General features: G+C 44.4%; 1 protein-coding gene across 1 annotated transcript in view; it reads right to left on the bottom strand.

Annotated features, from left to right (window-relative positions):
• Positions 1-16,346: 16,346 nt before the first annotated feature.
• LOC135051158 (vomeronasal type-2 receptor 26-like) overlaps positions 16,347-24,844 on the bottom strand; it is an 88,737-nt gene continuing 80,239 nt past the window's right edge. Inside the window, exon 11 of the mRNA XM_063957294.1 lies at positions 16,347-16,436. Within this exon, the coding sequence (XP_063813364.1) occupies positions 16,347-16,436 (90 nt within the window). The remainder of the gene's footprint in view (positions 16,437-24,844) is intronic.

Raw genomic sequence — 24,844 nt, 5'->3', positions numbered from 1 at the left:
TTAAGAACTAAATTACCTCAGCCAGTATTAAAAAAAACGGGAAGACCGTGCGCCTTTGAGGGGGCGGGACTTCACTATGAGCAGATCCAGCAGCTCACCAGCACCATTTTCCCTCTGCAGTGGACACAGGCGCCGACTGACTGGGACATGCAGCTCCTCCGGAGGGACTACAGATTACCTCAGTGGTACCAGGCGGTCATAGCAGGGGCGGTAGTGATTATTAGTGTACTAAGTCCCCAATCTGGGTACTTAGTCTGCAACCCGGCTAAGCTTGGCATTAGCGATAAGGGCGTGGTGTGTTGGCTCCATAATATCTCTGTGTCTCTCTGGAAGGGCTCTTTGTGGGTTAATTGTGCTCTTAACTTTTTCCTGTGTGTGTGTGTGTGTGTGTGTGTGTGTGTGTGTGTGTGTGTGTGTGTGCTCTGTCACATTTACAATGGGCCTAATTCAGACCTGATTGCTCGCTAGCTATTTTTTGCAGTGCTGCGATCAGATAGTCGTCACCTATAGGGGAGTGTATCTTTGCTTTGCAAGCATGCGATCGCATGTGCTGCCCAGCACTACAAAAAAGTTTTGTGCAGTTTCTGAGTTGCCCAGAACTTACTCAGCTGCTGCGATCACTTCAGCCTGTCAGGTCCCGGAATTGATGTCAGACACCTGCCCTGCAAATGCATGATCACGCCTGCAGTTTTCCAACCACTCCCAGAAAATGGTCAGTTGCCACCCACAAATGCCCTCTTCCTGTCAATCTCCTTGCGATCGGCTGTGCGAATGGATTCTTCGTAAAATCCATCGCACAGCAATGATTTGCTTTGCACCCGTACAATGCGCCTGCGCATTGCGGTGCATTCGCATGCGAAGTTCTGACCTGAACGCAGCGCTGCAAAAAAATATAACATGCGATCAGGTCTGGATGACCTCCAATATGTCAGGCAAAGAGTGTCTTTCATGTACGGCAGAGTGTTCCTCTTCCCCAGGGGGCTTACTACTGTGTACTTAGTGTCAGTGCCGTAACTAGGCATTTTAGGGGCGTGGCTTCATGGGGAAGGGGCATGGCCACAAAATAATACCAATTCATACTACGTAGTTTCCATTATTCAAATTATGCTTCATAGTAGCGCCACTACACCAGGTAGAGCACCTTTTACACATTACGGCAGACAGTCCCCCTTTTTACACATTATGGCAGACAGCGTCCCTTTTTACACACTAGTCTCCATTATTCAAATTACGCTGCACAGTAGCGCCACTACACTAGATAGAGCCCCTTTTACACATTACGGCAGACAGTCCTCCTTTTTACACATTATGGCAGACAGCGTCCCCTTTTCACACATTACAGCAGACAGCGTCCCCTTTTTTACACATTAGGGCAGACAACGTCCCCTTTTTTACCCATTACGGCAAACAGAGTCTCCTTTTTACACATTACGGCAGACAGTGTCCCCTTTTTACACATTACGGCAGACAGCGTCCCCCTTTTTACACATTACAGCAGACAGCGTCCCTTTTTGCACATTATTGCAGACAGCGTCCCCTTTTTACACATTACGGCAGACAGTGTGCCCCTTTTTACACATTACGGCAGACAACGTCTCCTTTTTTACACATTATGGCAGACAGCGTCCCCCTTTTTACACATTACGGCAGACAGCGTCCCCTTTTTTACACATTATGGCAGACAGCGTCCCTTTTTACACATTACACCAGAGTCCCCCTTTTTACACATTACAGCAGACAGCGTACCCCTTTTTACACATTACGGCAGACAGCATTCCCTTGTACACATTATGACAGACAGCGTCCTCCTTTTTACACATTATGGCAGACAGCATCCCCTTTTTACAGATTACGGCAGACAGCGTCCCCCTTTTTACACATTACGGCATACAGTGTCCCCTTTTTTTACACATTACGGCAGACAGCGTCCCCTTTTTACACATTACGGCAGAGTCCCCCTTTTTACACATTACGGCAGAGAGCGTCCCCTTTTTTACACATTAAGGCAGACAGCGTCCCCTTTTTAACACATTACAGCAGAGTCCCCTTTTTACACATTACGGCAGACAGTGTCCTTTTTTTACACATTACGGCAGACAGCGCCCCCCTTTTTACACATTACGGCAGCCAGTCCCCCTTTTTACACATTACGGCAGACAGCGTCCCCTTTTTACACATTAAGGCAGACAGCGTCCCCCTTTTTATACAATACGGCAGCCAGTCCCCCTTTTTACACATTACGGCAGACAGCGTCCCCTTTTTTACACATTAAGGCAGACAGCGTCCCCTTTTTTACACATTACAGCAGAGTCCCCCTTTTACACATTACGGCAGACAGTGTCCTTTTTTTACACATTACGGCAGACAGCGCCCCCCTTTTTACACATTACGGCAGCCAGTCCCCCTTTTTACACATTACGGCAGTCAGTCCCCCTTTTTACACATTGCGGCAGACAGTATAGAGAAATGAAGAGAGAGAGACAGAGAGATATACTTACCATCTCTCCCTGCTGGCAGTCAGGCTCCTCGTGCTGGCAGCTCCGGATACAGGGGAGAAGGAGGAGGAGGGAGGGGGACTGGAGCCGCAGTAGCGCTATGTAATGGTAGTAGCGCTGCTGCAGCAGTCCCTTCTCCTTCCGTATTGGCTGCCCGGCACTGCTGTGAATGCTGGGAGGAACCGCATCCCAGCATTCACAGCAGAGAATAGAGGCTCTTATAGAAGCTATCAGAGATGTTCTGCAGATTCCTGATGAGTGTGAGGAATCCTATTTTAATATAACAAAGAAGTCCTCAGTCACATTTCCTGTATCAAAGAAACTGAATACCCGGTTTGAAGAACCATGGGTTAATCCTGAAAGGAATTTTCAGATCCCTAAAAGGTTACTCTCATCCTTTCCCTTTCCTCCTGAGGATAGGAAAAAAATGGGAAAATCCACTGATAGTGGATGCATCAGTATCCAGGCTGTCACAGAAAATAGTGTTGCCTGTCCCTGGTGCAGTCTCTCTGAAAGACATGGCTGATTGTAAAATTGAGACCACACTCAAATCCTTGTATACGGCTGTTGGGGTGGCCCAGAGAACCACTATAGCATGTGCGTGGATTACTATAGCCATTGCTAAAAGGTTAGGTAACCTAATTGAGGGGTTGGAGTCATTATCTAAGGGGAAATTGTTTATTCCTGCAACATATACAGAACTCTACAAACTTTATGGTGGAATCATAAAAGAAGTAGGTTTGCTTAATGCACTCACCACTGCTATGGCAGTGTCAGCACTCAGGGGCTTGTGGCTACGTCAGTGGACTGTGGACGTGGACTCCAGGAAAGGCGTGGAAGGCCTACCCTTCACAGGAGAGGCCTTATTTGGAGATGAACTACTGTAGATAAATTGATCTCCAAAGCTACTGCAGGTAAGTCCACGTATCTTCCTTGTGCAGCTCCCCCAGCCAGGAAGGCCTACTCAGGACCTAATCTACAGTCCTTTCAGACTGCCAAGTTTAAGGGCAAAACCAGAGGTTCTTCTACAGCCACAAGGGGCGCTAGAGGTAAACCATGCAAACCAGCAGCTGCCAGTTCTCAGGTACAGAGCTCTAGCTCTGCTTCCTCAAAGCCTTTGGCATGATGGTGGACCATGATGTCTGGAAGACTGGCAGGTGGAAGCTCGACTAAAGTTTTTCAGTCACATTTGGATAACATCATGCCAGGATCTCAAGGTCATAGATCTTATTTCCCAGGGCTACATACTGGAGTTTCAGGAGCTCCCACCTCACAGATTCTTCAAACTAGGCTTACCAGTTTCACAAGAGGCAAGTATAACCTTACAAGATGCCATTCAAAAACTGGTACAGACTCAGGTAATTGTTCCAGTTCCGCTTCATCTCCAAAACAAGGTATATTATTTCAACTTGTTTGTAGTAGCGAAACCAGACTGTTTGGTAAGGCCGATTTTAAATAAAAAATTGTTGAACCGTACTTACGAATGTTCAATTTCAAAATGGAGTCTCTAAAAGTGGTGATCTCAGGTCTGGAGGAGGCGGAATTTCTAGTGTCTCTGGATATCAAGGATGCATACCTTCACATTCCAATATGGCCGCCTCACCAGGTTTATCTATGGTTTGCACTGCAGGACTGTCACTACCAGTTCCAGGCCCTGCCATTTGGGCTCTCCACGGCACAGAGGGTGTTTACCAAGGTGATGGCAGAGATGATGTTTGTCCTTTGCAAGCAGGAAGTGAACATAATTCCGTACATGGATGATCTTCTGACAAAGGCACTATCCAGGGAAAGGTTGTTGGACAGCATTGGTCTCACAACCAAACTACTCCTTGATCACGGGTGGATTCTAAATCTTCTGTAATCTCACATAGAGCCAACGCGTAGGCCCCCATTTCTGGGAATGATACTGGACACAGAGTCACAGAAAGTTTTTCTTCTGTTGGAAAAGGCATTGATAATCCAGTCGATGATTCGGGATGTCCTGAAGCCAACCCTGATATCAGTGCATCTATGCATTCGCCTTCTTTGGAAAATGGTGTCCTCTTACGAGGCTTTTCAGTATGACAGGTTTCATGCAAGATCCTTCCAGCTTGATCTGTTGGACAAATGGTCCGGATCACATCTTCACATGCACCAGAGGATCCGTCTGTTGCCTAAGGCCAGGATCTCCATTGTGTGGTGGCTACAGACATCTCACCTTATTGAGGGCTGATTATTCAGGATTCAGAATTGGATTCTGCTAACCACAGACGCAAGCCTCAGAGGTTGGGGAGCAGTCACCCAGGGGGTGCAGTTTCAAGGAAGATGGTCAAGTCAGGAAGTCATCCTTCCAATCAACATTCTGGAACTCAGGGCTATATACAATGCCCTTCTGCAGGCCTCATATCTTCTTCAAGATCAGGCCATTCAGGTTCAGTCAGCAATGTGACAGAAGTGACGTACATAAACCGACAGGGCGGAATGAAAAGCAGAGCAGCAAAGTCAGAGGTTTCAAAAATTCTCCTCTGGGCAGAAAAACACGCTGTGGCATTGTCGGTAGTCTTCATTCCGGGAGTAGACAACTGGGAAGCATACTTCCTCAGCAGACATGACCTGCACTAGGGGAATTAGAGCCTTCACCCGGAGGTGTTCAGGTGCTTGACACATCGATGGGGATGTCCACAAATCGACATGATATCCTCTCGTCTCAACAAGAAGCTCAATCGATATTGTTCCAGGTTAAGAGACCCACAGGCAGTGGTTGTGGACGCTCTGACCACTCCATGGGTCTATCAGATGGTGTACGTGTTCCCTCCACTTCCGCTGATCCCAAAAATTATGAAAAGAATAAAAAGGGAAAAGGTTCAAGCAACTCTCATTGCTCTGGACTGTCCAAGAAGGGACGGGTACGCGGACTTTCTGGAGATGCTCCTGGAAGATCCGTGGCCTTTACCTCTTCATGAGGATCTTCCGCAACAGGGCCCATTCGTCTATCAAGACTTAACATGGCTACGTTTGATGGCATGGAAGTTGAACGGCTGATTCTAGCCAGGAGAGGCATCTCTGACAAGGTCAACCTGACTATGATCCAAGCCAGGAAGGGGGTATCGTCTAAACATTACCACCGTATTTGGAAAAAATACGTCTCTTGGTGTGAGAGCAGAAAATATTCTGTGGTGGAATTTCATCTGGGACATTTCCTGCTTTTTCTGCAGTTGGGTGTGGATGTGGGCCTACGTCTGGGCTCCATAAAGTCCAGATTTCAGCCTTGTCCATTTTCTTTAAGAAACAATTATCTTCTCTCCCTGAGGTCCAGATGTTCTTGAAAGGGGTTCTGCACATCCAGCCTCCCTTTGTGCCTCCCACGGCACATTGGGATCTCAATTTGGTGCTGCAGTTCCTCCAATTGAACTGGTTTGAACCATTACAGGAGGTAGATGTAAAATATCTTATGTGGAAAATGGTTACACTGTTGGCCTTGGCTTAAGCAAGACATGTGTCGGTGCTGGGGTCGTTGTCTCACAAGAGCCCCTATTTAATTTTCTATGAGGACAGAGCTGAACTCAGGACTGATCAGCAATTTTTTCCTGCGTTTCACATCAACCAACCCATTGTGGTTCCGGTTGTTACCAACACCTCTATTACTTCAAAGCCTTTGGATGTTGTGAGGGCTTTGAAGGTGTATGTGAAGAGAACAGCTTGTAACAGCAAATCGGACTTGCTGTTTGTTCTTTACGATCCCAATAAGATTGGGTGTCCTGCTTCAGAGCAGTGAATTGCACACTGGATCAGGCTTACTATCCAGCATGCTTAATCCATGGCAGGATTGCTGATTCCTAAATCTGTACAGGCCCACTCGACTAGGTTGGTGGGTTCTTCTTGGGTGGCTGCCTGGGGTGTCTCGGCCTTACAGCTCTGCCGAACAGCTACTTGGTTAGGTACAAACACATTTGCAAAGCTCTACATGTTCGATACCTTGGCCTCTGAGGACCTTCAGTTTGGTCAATCAGTTCTGCAGGAACCTCATCACTCTCCCAACCAGTTTGGGAGCTTTGGTACTTCCCCATGGTACTAAATGGATCCCCAGTATCCTCTAGGACGTAAGAGAAAATAGGATTTTAATTACCTACCGGTAAATCCTTTTCTCGTATTCCGTAGAGGATACTGGGTGCCAGCCCAATGCTTCATTATTCCTGCACTGTTACTTGGTTAAGTATTCTGCATTGCTCAGCTGTTGCTGTTCCTGTTTCAAGTTTGGTTAGCATCACTTTCCTCTTGTTTGTGTGTGCTGGTTCGAAATCTCACCACTATCCTTTTATCCGTCTCTCAAAGTATGTCCGTCTCCTCGGGCACAGTTTCCTAGACTGAGTCTGGTAGGAGGGGCATAGAGGGAGGAGCCAGCCCACACTATATAATTCTTAAAGTGCCCATGGCTCCTAGTGGGCCCGTCTATACCCCATGGTACTAAATGGATCCCCAGTATCCTCTATGGACTACGAGAAAAGGATTTACCGGTAGGCAATTAAAATCTTATTTTATATACTATAGCAGCATTATTTATGCTGGGAGACAGTGTCAGTTCTATACCCTGTGGCACCCAGGGTGAAAGTTTCCTTTGCACCCCCCTTCCTGTAGGCGCATGCAAAAAATATGGGTGTGGCTTCATAGGGAAGGGGTGTGTCCACAGTTATGCCCCCTGTAGCTGTGACCCCTGTAGTTATGCCCCAAGTAGTTGTGCCCCAACAGCTGTGCCCCCTGTAGCTGTGCCCCCTGTAATTGTGGCCTCAGTAGATTGGCCCCCAGTAGTTGTGCCCCTTATAGTTGTGCCCCCTGTAGATGTGCCCCTTAGAAGCACCACTTACAAACACAAAATGCCCCCCCAAAAAACAATACCCACCAGCCCTGCTCCTGCTTCCCGATCGCTGCTGCCCTTTGTCTCTAGCCACCCGCTCCTAGGATCTATGAATGATACATCATGACGTCTCTCCCATAGCGCCGCACAGACACTAGAGGTCAATTAGGACCTCTAGCATCTCTGACAATGGCACCAGCTGCAGCGGTGCCCATACAGCCCATAGCACCTGCTGAAGCCAGAGTACGGAATGTGGGATGAAGGGTGACTGTGGGTGGGCAGCGGGCACCTGTGTGGTGACTGCAGCCACGCCCACAGGCTGCGGCACCCTAAGCACCCGCTCAGCTTGTCCGTGCCTAGATCCGCTCCTGCAGGGAGATTTAGGTAGAAGTGCAGAGACAAGATAATTAAAATAGCTAACCAGCAGGTTTGCAAACAGTACATCTCTGAGCTGCATTGGACTGGCTGACCAGGGAACTGCTTCTGGTCCATTTATGCCAGGATAATGTTTAGAGGCATGCGGTTCTCTGCACTCACACCTGCAGTGACCTGCAATGCAGGTGTAAAGAGCTGGGTGCTTCTAAACATTGTCCCATCATTAATGGACCGGAAAAGGTTCCGCGGTCATCAAGTCCAACGCTGTCTCTGAGTCAGAGTCATTGCTGGTAACCCCATGTGTCTTGTTTACTCAATGGTGAGAATTTGAGCAGGAGCCTAGGGGGTGATGCAGACCTGATTGCTGTTATGCACCACAATACACACGCACATCGGACATCAACAAAGGGCATCACTGGTCAGCAGCGGGATAGTGCAAAAAATCTGGTCACAGGGGCGTTTGCAAGCTGATTGATATATATAATGGCAAAATGCTCTAATCAAGCTGGTAACATTCCTCAAGTGCTGCGGAAGGGGATTACTCTAGACAAGAAAAACAAAAGGATTTTTCCCACGCACTCTGCCGGCTGTTAGTAACAAGAACTGTACACTATATGATAATAGAAGATTTAGAGCTCTTAGTTACATATATTTTCCCAAAAATATGATAAGCCTCCAGGCCACGTCACAGCGGCTCTATTGCTGGAAGTCCCTAATACTTAGTATAAGTCCAAGGCGTGGACCCCACAAAGTCAGCTCAGGCCCAACCACCCCAGAGCAGCACATCATTGAAATAATATAGTGTTAATAATATATGTGTTAATAACAGAGAAGCAGGAGCTATGTATTGGAAAGTGACACAAAAATAAAGGGTGTTAGTAAAATACTGAAAAGAGTAAAATTAGTGGAAAATAGGAGTGTTACACAAGTGCTAAATAAATATTATGGCATGCTACTACAAGATAGCCCGGTCACACCAGACCTGGGGGGTACCACTCCCCAAACTCACACACAGCATAATAATAATTATTATTATTATATTCACTATTGGTCATATTTTTGTTTAATGTATGGCCACTGGATAATGGCACATACAAAATATTTCCAGATTGAGAGCTAGCTTACCTGGAGTCACTCCTATATCCTCCAAAAGGCAATACAGGACCCAGCATGCACTCTTAATGCTGGCTCAGTCTGTGCCTCTCTAAACTGCAATATATAATGTCAAACTGCTCTAATCAAGCTGGTAACATTCCTCACTTACTCTAGACAAGTAAAACAGAAGGATTTTTCCCATGCACTCTGCAGGCTGTCAGTAACAAGAACTGTACACTATATGATAATAGAAACTTTAGAGCTCTTAGTTACATATATTTTGCAAAAAATATGATAAGCCTCCAGGCCACTTCACGGCGGCTCTAATGCTGGAGGTCCCTAATACTAAGTATTAGTCCAGGGCATGGACCCCATAAAGTTAGCTCAGGCCCAACCACCCAAGGGCAGCACACCATTGAAATACTATAGTGTTAATATGTGTTAATAAGAGATAAGCAGGAGCTATGCTTTAGAAAGTGCTTAAAAGGGGGCGTGGCTTAGCAGCCATTCAGGAGAGACGTGGATCCTGAGTGCTACAGCCCTGGCCAGGTCAAATTACAGCTGCACTGTGCTATATCCCCTTCCTTCGGCCCCAATATACCGCCAGAGTACTCACCTGCCCCCCCCCCCCCTAGTGTGGAACCGGGTTCGCGGAGCCGGGAGGGGATTTTATTACCCTCTGCAGGTTGCGGCCTGGCACGTGCACGGGAGCCGGGGACTCAATTTCTGAAGTGTCCGAGACCGGAAGTCCCGTACTACATGCAGGCGGCTCAGCGGCTGGATTGGGTGGAGTGTGCAGTGCCGCTCGCCGCCCGCTACGTATCCGGCCAGGGACGGACAGGGGCTGCCGCATGAGGAGGTGCTCATTCCTCTCTGCTGCCCGCTGGACCTTTGTGCTGCTGCGCCCTTAGTGCGCTCCCTCCCCGCAAGCCCTCTGTAACTGTTCCCACTGCTGTGGCCCCAGCTGTGCATTCTGAAATTACCAGCTGAGCCCCACTCTGTCCCGCACAGCTGACCTGGGAACCGCTCCACTCTCTAAGCAGCATTGGGCCACCTGTCAATTAAGTGGAAGTGCTGCCCTCCCACCCTGCTCCAGTGCTATCTGGTGACTCTACAGAGGCTGTGGGGGGTCCACTGACCTCAAAGGCATCCCTGCATCATCATCATCATCATCATCATCAGCAACACCCCTAGAAAGAGGTACTGTGGGAGGACCTGCTTAAGTGGGGGGGGGGGAGTCTGTGCCTGACTGGAGGGGACTGAGAGCAGTTGTATGGCAGTGGCAGTGTCGATGCACAGTGAGTGCTCTCATAGAGAGAAGTCGGCTTCTTTTTCAATATCCGTTCTCTGCTTCTCACCAATGTTTTCAGCTGTGTGTTACTGTATATATGCACTGCAGTCCTCTTTGCTTGTTCAAATTATGCCCACAGGGCAGATGGAGGTTTGAAATGCACTAGAAATGGCTGCCTATCTCTCCTGCCACTAATAGTGTCCTAAAGGGTCTCCGGCTCTGAATAATTTTCGCTCTACCTCATAGCATGCAACTTAGCTTACCTATGCAGTAACCACCCTACTCTCATGACCATAACCGCTCTGCTCTGTCTTCATATTCAATGGATCTCCCGAGAAGTCCAATCTTATCATCATGCCTCCGAAAAAGGGGGAAAGACCCCCAGGAAGCCTGCACCTATACAGTTTCCCAAAGCTTCCAATCCTTACCGGCCCTTTACCTCCCCATCAGTTGCAAACACTAGGTCACCCATGTCCTTGCCGAAATCCTCAGCTCCTCAGCCATCATCTGACCTATATATGAATCTGGACCCCCAAGCACCCCTTACCACTCAAACGATGCTTAAGATGTTTTCAGCGTTTCGTTCAGATATTCTATCAGGGGTGGATTCTTCAATCCAAACACTTAGGGCTGATCTTAGTGGCATAACAGGGCGGACCAAGCATCTTTAAGAAAAAATGCAGGAATTGGTCTCTTCGCATAATGATCTTCTGGTATCCCACTTGGACCTACAAAATGATGTTGTTTTAATGTGAGAGAAGCTTGCTGACCTGGAGGACAGATCGAGGAGGAACAACCTCAAAATTAGTGGTATACCAGACTCTGTGGCTCCGTCAGAATTGCGGGTATATGTCACTAAATTGTTTCAGACTCTTCTTCCGACGGCATCTACTCAGGATTTGCTGATCGACCAAGTCCATCGATTGCCTAAACCAAAAAGCGGTTATTCCTCCAGCTTCCCGAGAGATGTTCTATTAAGAGTCCACTTTTTTCACATCAAGGATTACATTCTTAGAGCTGCCAGACAAGCGGAAGATTCTGACATTATGGGCGGCCTGCAAATATACCCAGATCTCTCTCAATACACCTTGGATAAAAGGCGTGCATTACGCCCGATCACATTGGCTCTCAAGGACAACGACATCCTTTATAAATGGGGTTTCCCGGTCAAGTTGATTATCAGCTATGATTCTTCTTCCTTCATCGTCTCTTCCTATGAAGCTGGAGTGAAACTACTCGACGACTGGGACATTCCAATTGCACAGCCAAAGACTGCTGCACCTGTTCCGGTGATGGATCCCTGAAATGCAGATCCGCTGTTTAGAGTATATTTTTTTGCTTTGTTGCTCTTGATACACATTTGATGATAGAGCGGGTTGGTTGGTATGGTACCCCAGACTCACATGCATGTTGGGTCTTCTTGTTCACCTTGATATAGCTCTTCTTATTTGATGTTATGCTTAATATGTTTTTCTTTTTTTCCTCTTAACATGTGATAATGTTCGTTTACTTGCTGTGTGTTTCCAGACATATCTCTTAGTGCTGCTTGCCCAGTTGTTATGTTTAATGGCAAGGTGGACATTTAGATAGTAGTTACACATTTTTTTTTTGGTGTGAGTTTATTGTGGGCCTGTGCCAATAGCGGGCCTATGTGAGACCCATTTGGACCTATTCCCCCAATGGTTCTTGTTTTGCCTCTACGGTTTTTTTGTGGCAAACAATGTGGCCCTGATGACAGGGCTTTTTTTTCTTACTATTTACTGTTTTTCTTGCCTTCATCCCTCCCCCCTCCCCCTCCCGTTGCTCCCCATGTGGAAGTCCATACGCTGGTCTGGTCGCGTAGTCCATAAATGGCTTTTTTTTAAATATAACTATGGTTAAATTCTTCTCATTAAATGTTAACGGTCTTAATTCCCCCTGTAAGAGACCCCAAGCCCTAGACACTTTCTATAAGGAAAAAGCTACAGTTGTTGCCCTCCAAGAAACTCACTTCATGGCCTCTGCTCCACCGACCCTTCACAACTCTCGGTACCCGCTGGCCTATTTTGCAAATAGTTCTGTTAAGAAAAATGGTGTCGCTATCCTTTTCCATAACTCGTGCACTTTGATTTAGACTCTCAACATTCAGATAAGAAGGGCAGATACCTGGTCTTAGTGGGGAAAATGTATGATGTTGAGGTCACGCTGGTTTCCTTGTATGCCCCGAACACTAACCAACTGCATTTTCTCCGTAAATTATTCTCTACTATCCAAAAGCTGCAGAGAGGCAGATTAATAGTGATGGAAGATTTCAACCTGGACCCTGATGAGAAACTAGATAAAAACATTCCCCCCCAATAGGACCCAAAGAGGGCCTCGACCCCAGATTACCTCAGCCCGACTATTGTCGGAATATGACATCTACGACGTGTGGCGCGTATATTCCCCTTCGGTTAAAGACTATACCTTTTTTTCTCATGTCCGCAATACGTACTCACGTATTGATCTGATTTTGGTGGATAAATGGCCCCTTTAACTTACACATAGCTCACATATTTCTCCAGTCTCCTGGTCAGATCATGCGGCAGTGACATGGCTATGGAAGAGCACCCAGCCCCAGTCAACACATAGGTCGTGGAGATTACCAGAATATCTCTTAAAGTCCCAAGAAGCATCCTCAGCTATTGCTGACTCCTTATCTACGTATTTCGCGACAAACTCCCCATCAGACATGTCCATTCTGACACATTGGTGTGCACTGAAGGCAGTGATACGGGGGACAATTATCCAAACGGGGGCTAGGTTGAAAAGACAATTCCTGAGCTTGCAAGGAGCCTTGGAAACGCAGCTATTACAGGTGGAGTCTCTTAACAGAGCACGACCCTCCCGTCGTTTGAAACGGGAGATAGTATCCCTTAAGAATCAACTTCAGAAAATGTTCCTACAACGTATTCAACGGGCCTATGCTAAACTCCAGCAGAAATATTACTCCCTAGGCAATAAATCTGACAAATTTTTGGCCCAGAAACTAAGATCACGCCTCACTAGAAATAGAATTAAATCTATTCAAACCCCAACGGGACAGAAATTGCTAAACCCAGCTGATATAGCGAACGCCTTCGCTAAGTTCTATGATAACCTGTATAATTTAGCCTCGGATACTGCTACTATTCAACCAACTCCCGCTTTGATATCTTCCTTTCTGGAAGACTTACGGTTTCCTCAGCTGTCCCCAGATCAGTTAGTTTCTCTTAATAAACCCTGGGACTCAGAAGAAATAATCTCAGTTGTTAAGTCCCTTCCATTGGAGAAGGCCCCCGGACCTGATGGCTTCACTAATTCCTTTTATAAGAAATATGTTTTAGAACTTGAACCCTCACTTACTGCTCTCTTTAATACTGCAAGCCCGTATTATCACAATACATAAACCCGGCAAAGACCCTACTTACTGCCAGAACTATAGGCCAATAGCGCTTTTAAACACAGACTTGAAAATTTACTCCAAACTCATTGCCATTAGACTGTCCCCCCTTTTTCCAGCTTTAGTCCATCCAGATCAAGTGGGGTTTGTGACAGGACGACAGGCATCTGATAACACGAGGAGGGTCTTTGATTTAGCTGAATATATATCTACTAAAAGGGAGGAAGCTGTGTTTCTCTCTCTCTCGACGCTGAGAAAGCTTTTGACAGGCTACATTGGGGTTTTCTATATAACACTTTGGATAAGTTTGGGATAGGTGGTCCCAATGCCACAGTGTTTAGTAATAGCTTCACATCTTCTCCTTTTAAAATCTCTAATGGCACGAGACAGGGGTGCCCCCTATCCTCTCTCATGTATGTGCTGGCTATTGAACCACTTGCTTTGGCGATTCGGCAGAACCCCGCTTGATCTGGTATAGTGGTGGGATCCTCTATGCATAAAGTTAGTTTATTTGCTGATGATGTGCTACTTTTCATTACCAACCCCGTTTCCACCTTCCCGGCCCTCCATAAGATCATTGACAGATTTAGTGCGGCCTCATTCTACAAACTGAATGCGTCCAAAACTGAAGCCCTACCTTTACAACCTAGAACCGGATAAGCTATCGCAGCTCCAGATAGGGTATAAATATAACTGGAAGAAAGACTCCCTTATATATCTCGGGATTCTTATCCCTAACTCTCTGTCCACAACAGCGGAGATTAACTATGGTCCTATGATTGAATACATAGACTCCCTATGTAAATCTTGGTTTGGCTTAGAAATATCGTGGTTGGGTAGAGTGGCCGTGTTCAAAATGTCAATTCTCCCCAGATTGATGTATCTCTTCAGAGCAATCCCCTATTTTGTCCCCTTACGAATCATAGGCCGTATACATTCAGTAATACTGAAATATATCTGGAAGAAGAAACCCCCTCGCATAGCTTATAAACACCTACCTAAACCTAGATCCCAAGGAGGTATGGCAGTTCCAGATCTTAGACAATACCAATTTGCCTGCCTGATAGCCCAGTAGAGCGATTGGTCTCTGCCGACAGGCTGGAAATGTTGGGTGGACCTGGAAAGGGAGTTGTATGCTCGTACGCCTTTGATTGATCTGCTGTGGATTACAATCCAACAGAGACCCCCCCTGGTATCCCACTCCGATCCATTTCAGACTCCCTTGTGGCGTGGGACACCATTGTGGTCTCTGCTAAGGTGATCTCTCTCCCAGCTCGTAACCTGTCTATGTTGGCCCTCTCCAAGTTGATTCCTGACTTATGCCTTACGAAATGGACTACATCTGGTATAGCCTCTATCGCACCATTGGTTGATGGAGTGATGATCACTCCATTTAGTGCCTTGCAAGGTCAATTTGGCCTACCTCCAGTAGAATTGTTTACCTATATGCGTATTACCCACTGGTTGAAGTCCTCTATTAAATCTATGGGTCCAAACCATTTGCCGCCCCCCTGTCATTTTATTGAGATTGGCGAAGGGTAATTGTAAGGGAGCGATTCGTTTTTGGTATTTTATAGTGCAGGATAGCCAGAACCGGGGAAAATCAGTGGCACACTCTAAATGGGAGGTGGATTTTGCATGCACATTTTCCATACAGCAGTGGGAGGCGATATTGCTTTCATCCCACAAGAAGTCTAAGTGTACGAACCATATATTACATTATAAATAATAAATAAATATAAATAAATAAATATTATAAATTATTGAATAACCTCTACAACACTCTGGTTAAATTACATAGAATCTGGCCTTCGGTCTCCGATTTGTGCTGGAGAGACTGCTCGGAGAGGGCTGACCTTTTACATGTATTTTGGTCCTGTTCGAAAATACGTCACTTATGGAGTGAAGTGTTCGCCTTGGCTTCTAGTGTTATTCATACTCCCCTCCAGATGTCCCCTTCCTTGGCACTACTCCATACTTACCCTACAGAATTACCACCTAGTGACCGATATGTTCTCGGCCATATTTTTATTGCCACTAGAGCAGCCATTGCACAAGACTGGAAGCAGCCTTCCCCCCCCTTACTCTCAAAAATTATAAGGAAAATACAAATGGAAACCATGGGCATGCCTCCCTCTTCTGGTGTCAACCCTACAGTGGGTAAGTGGGCCCGTTGGCAAGACATAGGAATCCGGGGAGAACGTGCTATTTGAGTCGGACTAACTGACTCTTTTTTTTTATTTGTTTCTTGGGTTTCTTATTTCTCTGGCTATATATGGTTGCTGTACAGTATAGTGAACGATACTATGTGTGATTTTATGCTAACGCTTTGTACACCTGTACTTCCTCACCCACCCTTTGTACCCCCCTCCCCCATGCTCCCTCTTCTTTTTTCTGTACCCCATCCCCGTTCCGAGTTTGAACGGAACAAAATTTCTAATAAAAATTATCAAGTTAAAAAAAAGTGCTTAAAAAATAAGGGTGTTAGTAAAGTACTCAAAAGAGTAGTATTAGTTGAAAAATAAGAGTGTTACACAAGTGCTAAATAAATATTATGGTATGCTACCCCAAGGTAGCCTAGTCACACCAGACCTGGGGGGTACCACTCCCCACAGTCACATACAGCATAATAATAATAATAATAATAATAATAATAATAATTATATCCACTATGGGTCATATAATTGTTTAATGTATGGCCATATGATAATGGCACATACAAAATATGTCCAGATTGAGAGCTAGCTTACCTGGAGTCACCCCTATATCCTCCAAATGGCACTACAGGACCAAGCATGCTCTCCTAATGCTGGCTCCATCTATGCCTCTCTGAACTGCAATATATAATGTCAAACTGCTCTAATCAAGCTTGTAACATTCCTCAGGTGCTGCGGCAGGTGCTTCTCTAGACAAGAAAAACAGAAGGATTTTCCCCACGCACTCTATGGGCTGTTAGTAACAAGAACTGTATACTATATAGTAATAGAAAATTTAAAGCTCTTAGTTACATATATTTGACAAAAAATATGATAAGCCTCCAGGCCACTTCATGGCGGCTCTATTGCTGGAGGTCCCTAATACTAAGTATAAGTCTAGGGCGTGGACACCACAAAGTCGGCTCAGGCCCAACCACCTTCCTAACATATCAGGAAGTAAGAGAATTAGTGATGAGTCAGTGAGTGAGTGAGTGAGTGAGTGAGGGCTCATACCTGCCTGTACAGGAGATCAGTAGCTTTCTCTGCCAGGTTTAAAAGAGCCAATGTACTCTAGTCAAGTCCGGCTCGAGGCAAGTTAAAGGACTGTGGTGATTATTATTATTATTATTATTATTATTATTATATCTTTTTAGATGTCACCACAAGGGTTCCGCAGCGCCCAATTACAGAGTACATAAAATATATGAAAACAAGAAAAGTGACTTACAGTTGAAGATAATATAGGACAAGTACAGGGTAAACATACATACTGTAGCTACATCAGCAGATGACACTGAAATAAGTGTCGGGGTTGCAGAAAGACACGGAAATTGGTGCTGCTGAAGATGGTTTAAGTAAGAAAAAGATAAGCACATGAGGGAAGAGGGCTCTACTCATGAGAGCTTACATTCTAAAGGGGATTGGCACACAGACAGAGGTGACACAGATGGGGTAGACAGCGAATGGAACAGAAGGTTAGGATGAGATTTGGCTGGGTGCGATCAAACATGGGTGCCACCCCTTAGTGGGTGATGTCTCTGACAGCTGGCTGCAATGCAGGTGAGGTTTATGACAGTGTCTTGAACTTGATTAGTCTGGTTGCGCTGTAAGACCACTGCAGTAATGAACAGGTGGTAAGTGCGGGATGGGGCTGTTCTGTGGCTTGGTGGGTGTGAGGTGAGCTGAGTACAGAGAACTGCAGTGATATGGGCAAGTGCTGGGCAAGGGGGAGGGCTGGGGCTGAACGGTGGCTCAGGGAAGGGATAAAATGGCAAGGGGTTTGAAATAAGTCTGTAATACCCCTTTCAGACATACAACACCCTGGGACTACTGTATGATTTTTAAATCGATTTCTATGTTGATCAATTTTTTGTATGAATTTCGTGTTGGGATTATGAAATCTCTTCCAATATCGAATATCAAATCCCCTTGAAAATCGAATGCAAAATGTAATGCAAAATCAAACAGAATTTCCTCATTCTTTCCTAATAGACCAAATATATAACACTACTTAAAGTGGAAAGTATCTCTTTATACTGTTTTATACATGAACACCTAACTGAATATTAAAATTTTGTGGGATTGATTTGTAATCCTACAAATTACTTACAGCTGAAATAGCTGGTAAAAAGTTTAACATTTATCTGTATTCCTGCCTGCCTTCCGCTTTCTTTGCTCACATACTGTAGTCAGTTGTAACAAAACCTCTGACTGCTTGATGTTTTTTGCCTAATATGGGGATGTGGTTGATTTAGTGTGCTATTATGCAATAAATACAGTAGCAGCGGAGCACAATATCGGACACTTTTGCTGGATCATTTAATTATATACTTCCCTATTTTTAAAACTTGTTTTTAATTGACCAAAGGTGGATTCTGTCATGGATTGGGTGGCTATATGTGCCTCATTATGCTTATGCTCAGCAGGCGTTTGTGGATCTGACAATGGTGTCAGAAGCCAGGGGGAAAAAAACATAGACTAGATCACCTTTTTTGGAGGAAGTGGAACAAATTAGGACAATATAGTAACAAGTACTATTAGCTGCTTTACTGACACATATAGGTAACTTACCCAACAACCATACTTATGGAATTTGTCTCACTGCAAATTTTGAAGACAACAATGAATTGTTGAGGTTGTAGGCATGGGTCGAACCAGGATAGCCACTTGCAACACTCATGAATTTCAGTTTCATTATTTCATCCGACAATAGTGTCAGAAATTATGCTCTGCTGCTATTAATTGCACATTCATGGAATAGATTTGATGCCTATTAGTAAAAAACATGTGCAGTATTCAATTTATGAAGCTCATGTTGCTCTGATTAATGTTCCTGGGTTCTCTCAGTCAAATGGTGATTTGCATACCAAAAGTAGGTATAAAACATACCATAACCTTGGACAGCCAATTTAAACAAGTTTTAAAAATAGGGAAGCATATAATTAAATGATCCAGCAAAAGTGTCCGATATTGTGCTCCACTGCTATTTATTGCATAATAGCGCATTAAATCAACCACATCCCCATATAAGGCAAAAAAAACAGCAACCAGTCAGAGGTTTTGTACGGCAGTATGGATGGTGTAATGGATAGCATTACTGCTTCACAGCACTGAGGTCATGGGTTCGATTCCCACTTTGGCCCTAACTGTGCGCAGTTTGTATATTCTCTCCATACTTGCATGGGTTTCCTCTGGGTGCTCCGGTTTCCACCGACAATCCAAAAATATACTAGTAGGTTAATTGGCTCCCAACAAAATTAACCCTAGTGTGAATGTGTCTGTTTGTACATGTGATAGATTGTAAGCTCCACTGGGGCAGTGACTGATGTGAATGGGCAAATATTCTCTGTAAAAGTGCTGCGGAATATGTGTGCGCTATATAAATAACTGGTAATAAATAAATAAATAAAATTATTCCTACAGCCAAACTGTTCCACATACTGTTGGGTACTTTAAAAGTCATCACAATCAATTCCCTACCAATAGAATGGTGTTTCGAAGCACAAATTGAATGTCCAACATGATTTAGTTCATGTGGAGATTTGAAGTTTGATTTTAAATCAATTTTAAGATTCAGTTCATGTGGAGATTTGAAGTTTGATTTTAAATCAATTTTAAAATTGAATTTTAGTAAATGAGGGATATCTATATTCGACTATGGGAAAACATTGATGTTTTGTAGAAATTGGATTTTGAGTGTGATTTCAGTTGAATTCAGTTTGATGATCGATTTGACAATCAGTTTTGCCTTTAGTAAATCTCTTCATTGAAAATTGAATGGAAATTGAATGCAAGATTCCTAAAAACTGAAAATGTAATTTTAGTAAATATACCACCTGGAGGACGCAGTTATCGAATGGAGACAAGACCATGGCATAGCTAGCAGGTAAGGGCGATGACCTTTTTTATTTACCTTATGACCCCAGTGCAAAAAAAATAAAGGGTGTGGCTTGTGGGGATTTCATGTCTTGTGAGGCCATGTCCCTTAAAGTGAGACCAAGTGCCTTTCCTTGGAGCAAGCATGCCAAAGGGGAGCACAGATATACCTTCTATCACTAACCTTAAGCTAACATGGTGTCCCCTGTCATTTTCACCCCACTTTACATAACAATAAAAGATGGCCGCACTATGGGAATTTAAAAAAATTAAAGCTACACACTCCTTAATTTCAACATTTCAAGAACAGTTTTGATTTTGTGACTGATCAGTGTTACACATAAGAATGCAACATATATACTGTACAACTCAACAAAGTGACAACAGCTGCATCTTCTCCAGCCAGTCAGTGGAATACCCACACTCTTGCCATTGATGCATAGCGAGGCTAATTAGGAATCACATAATCCATGAGCAGAGCATTGACATTACCCATCACCAAGGAAACACATAAATGTTAAAAAAATAGCCATCAATCACAGTATCAATTCTGGAGAGAACACTCAATAAAACAATACAACTATACACTCAAGAAAAAAAAATAGGCCATATGTTTTAAAAAAATTATATACTGTACATTCAGGGCAGATCCTATTAGGCGCTGTAATTTACTATGGCTAATTACCACCCCTGGGGCTATCCAATTAGCCCCGATATCAGTACTTATCAAGGATTTGGCTTCAGGAGAAACCAAATCCGTGATAAGCTTGCATTTTCATTCAATTATGACTATGAAAATACATATGTACGTAACTTTTTATGGATCATACTGTATATGTTTTCACCCAAAAATGAAAATTTCCTGGTGGAAAATGGGGGCTTATTGGATAGCCCAAAAGAAAATGGCCCAAAAGTTTGATTTTTAAACCCGCCCCCACCACCACCACCACCACCTCCTTTTTGTGCCTGAAATATTTTTGGGACTAATTGGATAATCCCATAGAATCATTGCCCCTGGTGGCAATTGTCTCCAATTTAAAGATCCATCTAGATTCATTTTGCAGTAGGTCAGAATATTTTGGTTGCACAGTTGCAAATAATCATCCAAAAATGTAGACAGAGGGGTATATTTACTAAGGTCCCGATTTTGACCGAGATGCCGTTTTTTCATCAAAGTGTCATCTCGGTAATTTACTAAGCAATAATCACGGCAGTGATGAGGGCATTCGTAATTTTTTGGAAGTCCAATAAAAAAAATACGAATGAATACACCATCGGTCAAAACGCGGCTGTTTAAGTATGAATCTCGGTAATTTACTAAGAAGTGCAAAGCAAAAAAAAAAAAAACACTGCCGTGAAAAATTACAACTCGTAAAAAAGTGCTAAAAAAAACCAGACCTGCTTTTTTAATCCGTGATTGTATAGGCATGCAGGGATCCATGAGATCCGTGCATGTATATCAGTGGGAAGGGGTGGGAAAGTGGTTATTTTCTTTAAAAAAATTGCGTGGGGTCCCCCCTCCTAAGCATAACCAGCCTCGGGCTCTTTGAGCCGATCCTGGTTGCAGAAAGTGACCTCACCGCTGAGCAGAAAGTTCCCACCATTGGTTACAATGGAGCGCATAGGCGCTACATTGTAACACTGCCGTGTGCCGCCTGTCAGACAGTACAGGAGCACACAGCCGATCAGGAGGGTGCTACAACGTGGCGCTCCCTGATTGGCTGAAGAAACCCACTTAGACATCAGTCAGAGTGGGTTTCTGGCATTCGGGGAAAGGGGGCCCATGTGCAAACATTGGTCCCCTTTCAGTGCGTGGCTCGGCTCTCCGTTTTTTTATTTTATTCAAGTACGTGGATTACAAATGGATGCTACGAGGAGCCTGGGACCCTGGATCTGGTGAGTAGAATTTATTCAACAGGTACCCCATGGATTCTACTGGAGAAGAGGACGGACCCTCGTGTGAACATAAGGTAAGTATGTATGTATGTTTGTGCGGATGCATGTAATAAAACTTTACTTTCAAGGTGTGTGTGCATTGTCTTTTTTTGGGTATTTTTTTAGTAGTAGTACTACAGGTACCAGCGGGCCCGTTTTTCCGCCACATGCTGGTACTTGTGGTTCTCCAAGTACCAGCATGCGGGGGAGGCTTGCTGGGCCTTGTAGTACTGCTACTAAAAACAATATCTTTTCATTTTCGCAAAAGGCTGTCAGCCCCCAATCCGCAGCCAATTGGATGGGGGGGACAGCCTCGGGCTTCACCCCTGGCCCTTGGGTGGCTTGGGGGGGACCCCTTGATTGAAGGGGTCCCCACTCCCCCAGGGTACCCCGGCCAGGGGTGACTAGTTGGATTTTTTATGCCACGGCCGCAGGGCACTATATAAAAGTGACCCCCGGCTGTGGCATTATCTGTCCAGTCAGTGGAGCCCGGTGCTGGTTTTAGAAATACGGGGGACCCCTACTCTTTTTGTCCCCCGTATTTTTGGAACCAGGACCAGGAGCAGAGCCCGATGCTGGTTGCTTAAATATGGGGGAACCCCTGTCATTTTCCCCCCCATATTCCTGCAACCAGGGTCGGCTCAAAGAGCCCGAGGCTGGTTATGCTTAGGAGGGGGGACCCCACGCATTTTTTTTCTCCGTTTTACAATGTTTATTTTTTAAAAAAAAATGAACCCCAGCACGGATCACACAGATCCGGCCGAGATTCATTGTGATAAAGTCGGCAGTGTTTTGCTAATCACTGCCGTAAAAAACGGGGAAAAAACCCGAATGACATCGACATCGGAACAAATTAAAAATCCGAATACGACAGCTTAGTAAATTAGGCGTAATAAATTCAAAAAGTTGCAGTTTTACACTTTCGATGTCATTCGTGATTGAACTTTGACCTTTTTCCGAAAATTACGAATGTTAGTAAATATACCCCAGAGATGGATATAAGGATCGCCGAAATGATATGATAACCCCGGGGGTTCCTCCATTTTTTGTGTACCATATTTACTGTGTATATTAATGGAACACTTGCGAAGGAAGTTGTTAATGCTTTATAAACTTCACTAGAAAGTCATGATTGATCATTAGCTTGTTCTAAGACCAAGTCAATTCTCTTTTATATTCTCCTGATGGATTAGAGAGTAGAGTTTGATATGTAAACTAGAGTTATGCGCTGACCTCCGTGTTTTGGATCTGTATTAACTTTGTGTTAATTTTGCATGTGTTTTTGATTTGGTTTTGGATCTTTATTTTTCTTTTTTCAAAAATTTATAAAAACTGCTAAAATCACATCATTTCGGCTTTTTTTGTTCCTTCAGTATGATTAACCACAATACCAATTATGGATTGCTGAATACACATACGCTGGGAAGAGACATGGAGCATCATAGATACAGAAATCCTAAAGGGAAGTTGCAATTTTTATTTTCCATCATTTCTGTTTTTATTTTACGTAATCATTCTGTACTCTCTGTTACACTTGCTCTGTTACTGCATAAGTGCACTCATTGTGATTAACTTTCTTTCTAGTGCTTTTTTTGTTATAGGGTGTTTAACCAGGATCAGGAGGGTGCTCATATTGCCTGATTCCATACACTAGCTCAAGGGACATCTCCCAATCCATTACACATTTGCATAACTGAATGTATGCAAAGGCAAAATTTTGAAAGGGCCCCTATGTATTTACCAATATAGTAAAAAGAATATAACACATGTGATTATGACAGGGAAGGTGGGACCCTCTCAGCCCTCAGCACCATAGCAGCTGCACTCCCCGCACCTATGGTAGCTACACTCTTGTATATAACACATGTACAGGTGAAACTCAGAAAACTAGAATATCGTGCAAAAGTTCATTTATTTCAGTAATTCAACGTAAAAGGTGAAACTAATATATCATATAGGTGGTCATTCCGAGTTGTTCGCTCGCAAGCTGCTTTTAGCAGCTTTGCACACGCTAAGCCGCCGCCTACTGGGAGTGAATCGTAGCTTATCAAAATTGCGAACGAAAGATTAGCAAAATTGCGAATAGACACTTCTTAGCAGTTTCTGAGTAGCTTCAAACTTACTCGGCATCTGCGATCAGTTCAGTGCTTGTCGTTCCTGGTTTGACGTCACAAACACACCCAGCGTTCGCCCAGACACTCCTCCGTTTCTCCAGTCACTCCCGTGTTTTTCCCAGAAACTGTAGCGTTTTTTCACACACTCCCATAAAACGGCCTGTTTCCGCCCAGAAACACCCACTTCCTGTCAATCACACTACGATCACCAGAACGAAGAAAAAACCTCGTAATGCCGTGTGTAAAATACCTAACTGCATAGCAAATTTACTTGACGCAGTCGCAGTGCGAACATTGCGCATGCGCAGTTAGCGGAAAATCGCTGCGATGCAAAGAAAAATACAGAGCGAGCAACTCGGAATGACCCCCATAGACTCATTACAAGCAAAGTGAGATATTTCAAGGCTTTATTTGTTATAATTTTGTTGATTGTGGCTCACAGCTTAAGAAAATCCAAAATCTCAGAAAATTACAGAAATGTCGTCCCTCTGAAAAGTATAATCATGCATCTGTACTCAGTACTTGGTTTGGGCCCCTTTTGCATGAATTACTGCCTCAATGCGGCGTAGCATGGATTCTATCAGCCTGTGGCACTGCTGAAGTGTTATGGAAGACAAGGATGCTTCAATAGAGGCCTTCAGCTCTTCTGCATTGTTCGGTCTCATGTCTGTCATCTTTCTATTGGCAATGCCCCATAGATTCTCTTTTTTCTTTAGCCCAGGTAAGATGCTTCCGACGTTGTTTGTTGTTCAGAAGCGGTTTGACAAGAGGAATACGACATTTGAAGCCCCTGACCAGGATCCGTCTGTGTGGTGGCTCTTTATGCACTAACTCCAGCCTCAGTCCACTCCTTGTGAAGCTCCCCCACACTTTTGAATGACCTTATCCTGACAAGAAAAAAAGAACTGGTCTGTTGCTCAGTGGTCCAAACATCTCTTTTCTGATGAGAGCAAAGTTTGCATCTCATTTGGAAACTAAGGTCCCAGAGTATGGAGGAAGAATGGAGAGGCACACAATCCAAGATGCTTGAAGTCCAGTGTGAAGTTTACACAATCTGTGTTGATTTAGGGAGCCATGTCATCTGCTGGTGTTGGTTCACTGTGCTTTATTAGGTCCAGAGTCAATGCAGCCGTCAACCAGGACATTTTACAGCACTTCATGCTTCCTTCAGCAGACAAGCTTTATAGAGATTCTGACTTCATTTTCCAGCAGGACTTGGCACCTGCCTATACTGCCA

The sequence above is a fragment of the Pseudophryne corroboree genome, chromosome 1 (assembly GCF_028390025.1).
Source record: "Pseudophryne corroboree isolate aPseCor3 chromosome 1, aPseCor3.hap2, whole genome shotgun sequence".
Taxonomy (NCBI): Eukaryota; Metazoa; Chordata; class Amphibia; order Anura; family Myobatrachidae; genus Pseudophryne; species Pseudophryne corroboree.
The sequence above is the reverse complement of the archived record's forward strand: the minus strand, read 5'-3'. Positions and strand labels throughout refer to the sequence as shown.